Source organism: Pelobates fuscus, chromosome 13 (assembly GCF_036172605.1).
Source record: "Pelobates fuscus isolate aPelFus1 chromosome 13, aPelFus1.pri, whole genome shotgun sequence".
Taxonomy (NCBI): Eukaryota; Metazoa; Chordata; class Amphibia; order Anura; family Pelobatidae; genus Pelobates; species Pelobates fuscus.
The window spans coordinates 81,406,247-81,418,447 of NC_086329.1; the positions used below are offsets into that span (position 1 = coordinate 81,406,247).

The following is a 12,201-nucleotide window of genomic DNA, read 5'->3' on the forward strand; positions in this document are numbered from 1 at the left end:
TTTGTATTCTGTTTTTACTTTTAATATGGACAATACATACATACATTCCATGCAGTTCTACCAAACAGATATTCTGAACACTGATAACTATTATTTTATTCATATCTAATTTGATATTAATGATATCCCAAGTGATGGGACAGCTTACTCTTTATATTGTATTTGTGCATGTTTGCAATGCTTTGTCTCTTTTGGTTTACTGTATATAGTGGGGGATCAAATGTGGTCTGTGATACCTTAATTTAATTTTAGTTGTACGGCAGTCATAATGCATCTCTTTTTAGAATTTTGTATCTCTAGCAAACTGTCAGAAAAAAATTGGCCTCTTCTTTAGCATTCTAAAGATCAAAAGTTTAAGCAATTTTTAACAGCCTTCTTTGTTCATATTTGCAAAGGATGACAATATTAGTGGAGGGCACGGTAAATATAAATATAATATATGTACAGATATAAATAAAAAGCTGTTATAACTGGTGTGAGTGTACACAGAGAAATTGCTATGTTCTAAATGTATCATTTAGTAAAGATTTTGCAAGCAGTCAATAAATATTGAATGTGAAATTGATTGATTGAGTTAATAGCTAAAGGCCATTGCTCCTCAAATCCATCTAAATTATTAGGTAAAACAAGTCCAAAGTATGCTGATGGACCGGTTTACAAAGTGTTTCCCTCTATAAAGAGGAGCCGAGAGCTTGCTCTTACACCATACTCTGTGAAAAAAAGGTAAGTGATAGATGGCATTGAATTCACACTCTGGGTAGAATTCTCTGTTTAACCAATCGCATGATAAATCACAATGTCAAGGTTATAATGTTAAATAAATGCAGGTTAATCTATATGTGCTAAAACACAAACACCAAATCTTGTATTTAAAACTGTATATGAGAATTTTTATAATATCTGTCATTTGTTTCTCATGCTAGCAGAAGATGTTGCAGTACAGTTTGTTAGTGCTGGCCCTGGTTTTTACCAGCGGACATGCTGACAATGACCCTCCCACTGGGAGCTTTGACATGGGGTACAGGAGCTGCAAGGACATCAAGAAAATTGATCGTTTCACAACTGGTAAGTCAGAGAAACCAATGACCAAGTTGGCGTTCTCACTGTTGGGCTATAAGGGAATTTGAAATCACAATGGCGTTGTTGCCAAAATTTAAATATACAATTTCAGAGACACTTTGCAGAGAAATTTAGCAAAATGTTGTTGTAAATTTACATCTCAATTATGGATATTTGAATATTTGGCACAATTTATTAAACCTGTCAGTTTTATTCACCTGTTGTTTCTTTTGTGCCCTAACCATAACTTTTTAGATAAGTGATTTTTTTTTTCTTTGATACAAGGATTGTTTGAATATAGAAGTGTTTTTGTATGGAGTAGATGTATCTTTGAGTGCAGGGGTGTTTCTGTGTAGTGTTGGCATTTAAATGCATGAGTGTATTTGGGGGTAGTATTGGTGTTAGAATTCATGGGTATATGTGTGTGTTGTATCAGTGTCTTAGAGCATACAGATGTGCTCAAACGTTTGCATACCCTGGCAGAAATTGTGACATTTTGGCATTGATTTTGTAAATAGGACTGATCATGCAAAAAATATATTTTATTGAAGGATATTGATCATATGAAGACATTTCTTATCACATAGTTGATTAGCTCCTTTTTAAGTCATAATGATAACAAAAATCACCCAAATGGCCCTGATCAAACATTTACATACCCTTGAATGTTTGGCCTTGTTACTGACACACAAGGTGACACACGCAGGTTAAAATGGCAATTAAAGGTTAATTTCCAGAGCCTCTGGCTTTTTAAATTGCAATTAGTGTCTGTGTATAAATAGTCAATGAGTTTGTTAGCTCTCACATGGATGCACTGAACAGGCTAGAAACTAAGCAGGCCCGGACTGGCCATCAGGCACACTGGGGCAAATGACCGGTGGGCCGTGATGGCCATGGGCCGAGGCCAGCAGAGGAGATCACAGGACCTCCCTGGCCGACCCATGCAGGGCCTGCGCTCTCCGAGCACCGGCCCCTGCTATATTCCATGACAGGCCAAAGATCTCCCTAACTGGCGCACAGGTAGTGTAATGTGGCCACCGGATGGGAAGGGAGACTGGAGAGGACCCAGAGGAGCTCTACACTGCAGTTCTGCCGAGTTCCTCTCGCGAGGTGGGTGCATTGCCATGGCAATGCTCCTAGTCGCAAGAGTGAACTCTAACCCCACAGGCTAGAGTTCACTTACCATTAGCACCACCAGGGATTGTAGCAAGCCCCCTCCCCCCCACCTTTTCCCGGGCATAAGCTGAAAAAGGAGGAGGGGATACAATGCTTGCTTTTTTAATTTTTCTTTTTTTATTTGGCTCCCCCAACACACAATCCCTTCAAATATATACACACACAGCACCCTCACACTCACACAGCACCCTCACACTCACACAGCACCCTCACACTCACACTGCACTCACACACACACACACAGCACTCACACACAGCACTCTCACACACACAGCACTCACACACAGCACTCTCGCACACACTGCACCCTCCCACTCACACACACATACACAGCACTCTCACACACACTGCAGCCTCACATACACACACTGCACTCACAAACACTCACACACAGCACTCACACACTCTCTCTCTCACACACACACACACACACACACACACAGCACTCTAACACACACTGCACCCTCACACACACACATCACCCTCACACATACAGCCCCCTTATACACAAACTGCACCCATCTCACACACACACTGCACGTCTCACACACACACACACACTACACCCCTCAACACACACACACACACACACTGCACCCCCAACACACTGCACCAAACACACACACACACACACACAATACTTCCATATATATATATATATATATATATATATATATACTACAGCACCCCTCACACACACTGCACCCATAAGCACATTACATTCCAGACACACTAGATCCTTTACTCAACTCTGGATCATTCACTAGATCTCCTATACACACTCTGGGTCCTTCAAACACACACTTGAACCCTACACACACACTACATTCCTGACATACACACTGTGGATACTCTATGCACACATAGATTCCCTGTAGGCAAACACATACTACATTCCCTAAACACACACTCTCTACCACCCCTACACACGCTACTTCACCTATACAGACACACTACACACTAGCCCACCCTGATGGAAACAACATTCAAGTACACACCACACTCAGATATCCACAAAAAACATACAATACAAAGGCACACATAAAAACACACAGTTACAAGTGGATACATACAGACACACATTGATCCAAATTATAGATATAGACACAAATAGAAAAACACTTACACAGATATACAGACCCACATAAAGATATACAGTCATACACATAAACTTACAAAGACACAACAGTCAATACACTCACACACGCAGATACACACTTACAATCACACACAACACATGTGAAAAGAAGTATACTTCAAAATGTTAAAGGATCACTATGAGGAAAGGGTTAAAACTTACCTTTATTCCAGCGCCGGGCGGGGAGCTCTCCTCCTCTTCTCCGCCTCCGATCCTCCCTTTCTGCTGAATGCGCATACGCGGCAAGTGCTGGGCGCGCATTCAGCCGGTCTCATAGGAAAGCATTTACAATGCTTTCCTATGGACGCTTGCGTGCTCTCACTGTGATTTTCACCGTGAGAATCACGCAAGCGCCTCTAGCGGCTGTCAGTGAGACAGCCACTGGAGGCTCTGGAGGCTGGATTAACTCTATTATAAACATAGCAGTTTCTCTGAAACTGCTATGTTTATAAAAAAAAAAAGGGGTTAATCCTAGAGGGACCAGGCACCCAGACCACTTCATTAAGCTGAAGTGGTCTGGGTGCCTAGAGTGGTCCTTTAAGTAAAACACAAGTTTACCAAGCTTTAGCAATTATAGATATTCAACTCAAATATAACTGCTTGTGTTGATGCTCCCCAATGTTATCCCCATCTCCCCAAATTCAAGTTATTTCTAAGTAATTGTACAATGCTGCAGAATATGTTGGTGCTATATAAATAATAATAATAATAATAATAATAATAATAAAAACACATTTTGTGCTCCATTCACTACCTATAGGAGTTCTTGTTTCTAAATATCTGGAGTGGAAGTTACTTTCCCTCTCAAACAAGGCATTGATGATGTGTGCCATCATTTGGCAGGCAGTAGCCAATTAATCAATTGACTATGCTGGTGGCCATTTCAAGCAAGCTTCTGCTTTCAGTTCAGAGCCTGAGAGAAAAGAGGCATTGCTCTGTAATAAAGCAGAGGCATTGCTTCCCTGCCATACCTTAGTATCATGATGGGTGTTGCACTCCAGAGTATCTGCAGTATCAGAGGTAACCTGCCTCTGTCTATGTGCCTTAACCTTTCATCAGTCTAGCAGAAACCTTCAATGTCTTGACCTACAGCAATTCTCCACCAACCTCTAAACTCTCAGTTTACCAAATTCAAACCTCACCTACACTAGCTCTGCAACCTTATTCTCCTCTAAACTAGATAACCTGACACCTCCTAACAGGGCTACCATCATTCATTTTGGGACACCTTACACAGCTCAAGCCCTTGGCCCCCGGAGTCCAAGTACAGTCTGCCCACAAGGATAAGTAAAGTGGATGCAAGGTGTGTGAATGTGTATAGTGGAGGCAAATGTGTGTGAATAGTGGATTCAGAGAGAGCGAATGAGGAAAGTGGATACCATGTGTGTGTAAAGTGGATGCAGAGAGTATGTTTGTATATGGATGCAGTGTGTGTGCAGTGGATTCAGTGTCTGTGTTTGTGTAGTGAATGCAGTCTCTATAGAGGATGTAGTGAATCAAATATGTGTTTGTGGAGATGATGTGGTGTGTGTAGTGTGTGCAGATGGGTTATGTGTGTTTGCATTTGTGGTGCTGGATGAGGTCTGTGTGTGTGGGGGTGAGCAGTATTTACATATAATAATCTTCTTTGCATATAATAATTTACATATAATAATCTTTGTTGCTGCTCCTCCTCCTACTAACTTGACCACTACAAACGTGGCAACTGTCTTCACTGAGAAGATTTCTACAATCATGGAAAATATTATTTTAATCTCTACCAATACTTCCACCTCTCCCTCTCCTCTGTTATATTTCCACCCTTCAAGCATGCAACCAAAAACCTGATTCCAAAGAACCCCATAAAAAACACCAACAACAGCAGTACTAAAAAGTCAACCTGGACAAAAAAACCCTATCCCACTACTGCCCCACTAATACTACATTTGTATCCAAGATCCTTTGGAGAGTTTTGTATAGAAGGCTGACCAACTTTCTTAAATGTAACCGTCTGCTTGACCTGCTTCAATCTGGATTTTGCACTCAACTCAGTTGTCCAAAACAGCCGTGCCCGAAGTATCAAATGACTTAATTGCTGTTAAATCCATTGGTCACTGCTCTCTACCAATCCTCTGTTACTTTCAACACCATTGACCATGAATTTCTTCTTTCCATCCTCTGTTATTACAAATAATTATGTCTCTACCTGCTGTCCCTGTATAGTAATACCATTACCTGAATCACTCACCTGTAGTTCCTGTCAGTATCTGCTTTGGCTGCTCATGGCATAGTGCCTGTTCTGCCTCCTCCTCTCTCTCTCCATGTTGTAGCTTTATGTATACTGGGAGGAAGTAAAATCTTATCACGGACATACAAGGTAACACCTCTCTCTGGTTGTCAGGTATGTGGGCCATGTACCAGAACCTTTTTAGTTAGCAACTATGCAATGGAGATTAAATCAATGTTGTCTGTTTTTTTTATTTCTTTTTTTTATTATTATTATGTTTTTGCTCTATATTTTACTAGGCCATTGAGGCCATGGTCATAATAGTGACATCTATTTATGAGATTAAATATATTATTTCCAAGTACCAATAAACATGTATTAAACTTATTGTCACAGATGGAATTTATACTCTGACAACCAAAGATGGAGAGCAGTACCAAACCTTCTGTGACATGACCACAAATGGAGGAGGATGGACATTGGTGGCCAGTGTACATGAAAACAATATGTATGGGAAGTGCACAACAGGAGATCGCTGGACAAGTCAGCAGGGCAATTCCGCTAACTATCCTGAGGGTGATCACAACTGGGCAAACTATGCCACATTTGGTAATGCTGTTGGAGCAACTAGTGATGACTACAAGGTACCAAACATTATACAGTTCTCTGAATGTTTTTGGGATCATCCATTTTCTTATGAATTTAGCCGTCATGAAATTAAGAAGCCACGGCTAACAGGGTTTTAATCCTTTTTATGTTAATATTCAGGTGTATGGCTAGTTATTTAGATTTAGAGAGGGATCTTCTGGGTTTAGAATGTCAAAATGCAGAATTAGAAGCTGATTGCATCATTTCAACATCCTGCTCATCTCTGTCTACATTTGTTTTCTTTAACCTATGGTTTTAAAGCCAACCTTATATAAAATATCAGGGAGAGTTTTTTTAAAAGCTGTAAATTAATGGCATAGGGTTTATCATCACTCACCTGATGCTTTAGGGATAACGCCACACAATCTGGAACACCACTTCCAAGACAAATATAAAGAGAAGGAATAGCCATTTAAGTTATAAGACCTATTGACCTATTGGTGGTAAGGAAAACATTACATATATTCACCTTTCCAGTTCAAGGTCCTTTTGTATAAACTTTGGAGTGCATGTTGACACAGAGATTCCAATCCAATCTTTAGGTGTATGTCCAGATAAGGTTTTTCATGCAATCTTGGAGTGCATGTCTAGATATCGATTTTAATAAAGTATAAACAAACATGTGACATCGCAAATGGCCCTTTGTAGAGTAAAGTGGTAGCCCACTGCTCCTGAGCCTCATGCCACAGGCAGGAACTGCAATCCCTCAATAGTACTTTAGCAAAAATTGGATGGTCTCAAATGAGTGTGAATAGTGTTTGTACACACAGGCACAGGTATATGCAATGTTTCGACTTCTCCTCCTTAGTCATGCATAAAGAACACCCCCATATACCATACAATACATAGCAAAAAATAAATAATGATATCAGTTAAACAATCTTATGACATGCTGTCCCATGTTCGCAAATTGCCAAATGTAGGTAGACAACACAATCCACAAAACCATAGTGAGTAGTGCAGGCTGAAAGCAAGGGCGTCCCATCCTAAAGAAATAGCAGAGGGAATTGCCCAGCATATTCTTCTCGATATTGCATATAGTAAGTGGCAGGTACCTGAATATCAGGACAAAATAACTGCAGAGATGGATTTTAATCCAATGTTAGAGTGCCTTCTCAGATATTCTTTTTATTTACTCTTGAATACTCTTTTTTTAATGTTAACTTAGTGTGCATATTGATACCAACTTGTGTCTCATCTTGGGGTTTAGAAAAATACAGGGATTTATCTAATCGTTGGGTTCATCTCAATATAGGGGTTTATCTAATCTTTGACTGTATAGAGTTATAGGGTTTCATACCACCCATTTCAAATGGAGATAGAGGGACACTTTCATTTTAGGAATGTGAGTGTGGTGTGACCAGGGTGGGTCTTTTCTGAGAAAATGTATGTGACCCATCAATGATAATTTCTGAAACTAAAATGTAAGTTAGAACAAGAACAATATATCTTATATATAATATATATCCTATTCACATGTGTAGTCATGTTAAACATCCAAACACACCAGGCAATTTTACAAACAGAATTATAGGTTATTACATTCATTATTACACCCAAGGGTCTCTAGGACTTGCGATCTTCACATGTTTTCTGCTTGCTAATCAGATTGTTCTGTAACTTTTTATCCTGTATCCTGTAGCCTGGTTTAATGAAATAATTACTATTTCCCAGAATCCAGGATATTATGACATATCCTCCAAGGACTTGGGTTTGTGGCATGTGCCTAACCTGACTCCACTTTATCAATGGAGGGACACAGCCCTGCTGAGATATCGTACAGATAATGGCTTCTTGCCCGCAGAAGGAGGAAACCTTTTCAACTTGTACAAGGTAAAATATTTCTCCAAAACACATTTGAACTTCTCACTATGTGTACATTTATTTACATGTATAACACGTCTGCAACTATCAACATTTTATATTGAATTAATAAAGACAACTATATTCCCGATGAAGAAATCATGCTTGAGGAATTTAAATATAATTTAATCAACTTAAAATTTCAAACTAATTCACTTTGAATTCATCACATAAATCAGAAAGATTTTCTTATTGAAACATATTGTTAAATAAACTTATAACATAAAACTATATTGTTATTATATATAGTATATTTAGTCCATGGCAATTTAATGTTCCATGACTTAATGGCCTAAAATTTTGATTTTACTTTGAATGCCTGATAATGAACAATTTTAGTATATAGTCTCTTGAAACTTGAAGATAGGAGATTTTGCCTACTGATTCAGAAAAGTTCCTTTACTGAAAAGAACTGTTAAATTAAATATATTATGTAAAAATAAAGTTCAGAATATATTTTAGGCAAAACATAGTATATGTACTATTTTAGCAACACTCCATAGACAAATGTTATATTTAATTAATGTATTTATTATTTTTCACAAACTTGTACATATACCCCCCTAAGAAAACATGCATGCATTGTTTTCTGCATATTGCATGTGATATATGAAAAAAAACAGTTTGCAAAAGCTGCATGCCTGTTGGTTATATAAATCAGAGGCTACTTATTAAGAACCCTTTGTGCTCAAGGGACGAGCACACACACACACACATGCACGGACACGCGCACACAAGACAGTGGTTTTCCTATTCTTCTCTATGAGAAGGGGTCAAGGCAGCCATGCTCTGGAAATGTGTGCCTGCCCCTTCTATTAGCTCTGAGGAGCTAACAGGAGTGGAAGAAAACCTTGATGACTGTCTGAAAACTGCACTATAATCTGTCAAGAAAATGCCAGACTCCAGATGGCTAAAGCAAGTCAAGGTGTGGAGTGTTCCTTTTACATGATCATTGTCAACAGCTTGTTAACATGATCATTATTAGCAACTTGTTAATAATGATCCAAGGAGAAACCTTTTAGCAATTTTGGAGACAAACGTTTTCTTTTCTAATTCTGGGGCACAATTGAAAATTGCTTTCAGTGATCATACAGGGGGCACTTTTTTGCATCTATGGTATTGAGATAAACTAAACAAAATTGGGGAGTTATTAGACTAATTTTGAAATAAATTAAATTGCCACAATTAAGATTTAACCCAGAATCATATCTACTACATCTTACTTGGCTTAGAATGAATAAAGTAGGTAAATTCGGGATTATACATATATTAGTTGCAGCTAAAATAGCCTTAGCTAATAGTTGGAAATGCCATATCTTAAAAATACAAAAAAAAAAAAACAATTAAGGATGGAAAATGATTTCTTATCTAATGATGATGTTACGGCAACCAAAACAAGGACAGAAGGTGCCTGTAGCAAGTGTGTTAAAAAATGATAAGCTTAAAGTCATGTCTATAAATGCTCACAGTTTAGGGAATAAGATCCATGAACTTGTGTCAATAATGGCAGCAGATAATGTAGATTTAGTCGCTGTTACTGAGACATTGTATAATGAGAAAAATGACTGGGACATAGCAATACCAGGGTACTCTTTATATAGAAAAGACAGGGAAGGCAATAAAGGGGGAGGGGTGGCCCTGTATGTGACCATTAAATCTAGCCTAATAAAAAAACGTTAGTGAGGCGAACATAGAGTCCGTTTGGGTTACATTAGAATTTGGCAATCACACAGTAATTCGTGTAGGTGTGATTTATAGGCCCCCAGGACAAATAGAAGAGTTAGATAATCTACTAGTTGAGGAAATAGCTAAAATGACAATGAAGGGGGAAGTTATCATCATGGGTGACTTTAATCTTCCTGATGTGAAATGGAAAACCAAAATAGCTGATTGTGCCAGGAGCACACATATTCTAAACTCCCTACTGGGATTGTCTCTAAGACAAGTCATTGAAGAGCCAACTCGTAAAGATGCCATACTAGATTTAGTGTTAACAAATGGAGATTTGGTATCAGGTATAACTGTAGGTGAAAGTTTAGGATCCAGTGATCATCAGTCAGTGTGGTTTAATATAAGAACAGTGACTGAGTCACACCACACAAAAACAAAAGTTTTTGACTTTAAAAAAACAGACTTTTCTAAAATTAGAATATGTGTAAAGGAGTCATTATCAGACTGGAGCAATTTAAATGGTGTCCAAGAGAAATTGGATTATTTAAAAGTTGCACTGCTGAAGGCAAGAGAAAATTGCATTAGGCTTGTCAGTTAAAGCAAAAAAGTCAAGAAACCACTGTGTTACTCCGCAGATGTGGCCAAAATAGTAAAAAACTAAAAGTTAGCGTTTAGTAATTATAAAAAAAAAAACAGAGTGAGGAAGACAGAATGATCTATAAGATTAGGCAGAAAGAGGCTAAGCAAGTTATAAGAGCTTCCAAATCACACACAGAAGAGAAAATAGCACAGTCGGTAAAAAAAGGGGACAAAAAATTTTTTAGATGCATAAATGAGAAAAGGAAAGTAAAACAAGGATTAGTTAGATTAAAAACAAAAGAAGGAAGGTATGTAGAAGAGGATACAGGTGATCTTACTGCCTCAATTAATATTTTTGTTCAGTATTTACAGATGAAAATCAAGGAAAGGGACCTCAGTTAGGAAAGAGGACAAATTAGTCATTTATTACATGTGAGTTTACAGAGGAAGAGGTTCTATTTCAACTGTCAAAAGTAAAGACAAATAAGTCAATGGGACCTGATGGAATGCACCCAAAGTTATTACAAGAGCTTAGTGGTGTACTAGCAAAACCATTAACAGATTTATTTAACCAATCCTTGTTAACAGGAGTAGTCCCAGAAGATTGAAAATTAGCGAATGTTGTGCCCATTCACAAGAAACGTAGTAGGGAGGAGTATACTACTATAACTATAGGCCAGCAAGCCTTACTTCAGTAGTGGGGAAAGTAATGGAAACCATGTTAAAGGATAGGATTGTTGAACATCTAAAAACACATGGATTTCAAGATCAACATGGGTTTACTTCAGGGAGATCATGCCAAACTAATCGTATTGATTTTTTTGATTGGGTAACTAAAATATTATATCAGGGTGGTGCAGTAGACATTGCTTACCTAGATTTCAGTAAGGCTTTTGCCACTGTTGCACATAGAAGGCTTATCAATAAATTGCAATCTTTAAGTTTGGATTCCAATATTGTTGAATGGGTAAGGCAGTGGCTGAGTGACAGGCAACAGAGGGTTGTAGTCAATGGAGTATATTCGAAGCTTGGGCTTGTCACCAGTGGGGTACCTCAGGGATCTGTACTTGGACCCATACTCTTTAATATTTTTATTAGTGATATTGCAGAGGGTCTTGATGGTAAGGTATGTCTTTTTGATGATGATACTAAGATATGTAACAGGGTTGATGTTCCAGGAGAGATAAGCCAAATGGCAAATGATTTAGGTAAACTAGAAGAATGGTCAGAGTTGTGGCAACTGACATTTAATGCAAAATAATGCATCTTGGACGTAAAAACCCAAGGGCAGAGTACAGAATATTTGATAGAGTCCTAACCTCAACATCTGAGCAAAGGGATTTAGGGGTGATTATTTCTGATGACTTAAAGGTAGGCAGACAATGTAATAGAGCAGCAGGAAATGCTAGCAGAATGCTTGGTTGTATAGGGAGAGGTATTAGCAGTAGAAAGAGGGAAGTGCTCATGCCATTGTACAGAACACTGGTGAGACCTCACTTGGAGTATTGACATCACTTGGAGTATTGTATGCAGTACTGGAGACCGTATCTTCAGAAGGATATTGATACTTTAGACCAAGTTCAGAGAAGGGCTACTAAGCTGTTTCATGGATTGCAGGATAAAACTTACCAGGAAAGGTTAAAGGATCTTAACATGTATAGCTTGGAGGAAAGACGAGACAGGGGGGATATGATAGAAACATTTAAATACATAAAGGGAATCAACATAGTAAAGGAGGAGACTATATTTAAAAGAAGAAAAATGACCACAACAAGAGGATATAGTCTTAAATTAGAGGGTCAAAGGTTTAAAAATAATATCAGGAAGTATTACTTTACTGAGAGGGTAGTGGATGCATGGA

General features: G+C 38.3%; 1 protein-coding gene across 2 annotated transcripts in view; it reads left to right on the forward strand.

Moving 5' to 3' along the window:
• Positions 1-927: 927 nt before the first annotated feature.
• LOC134583131 (intelectin-1-like) overlaps positions 928-12,201 on the forward strand; it is a 524,948-nt gene continuing 513,674 nt past the window's right edge. The window contains exons 1-3 of one of the 2 annotated variants that reach the window (XM_063439931.1): positions 928-1,065; positions 5,976-6,223; positions 7,902-8,060. In XM_063439931.1, coding sequence (XP_063296001.1) covers positions 930-1,065; positions 5,976-6,223; positions 7,902-8,060 — 543 coding nt within the window. In that variant the 5' untranslated portion in view covers positions 928-929. The remainder of the gene's footprint in view (positions 1,066-5,975; positions 6,224-7,901; positions 8,061-12,201) is intronic. The other variant, XM_063439930.1, reaches the window with a different exon arrangement.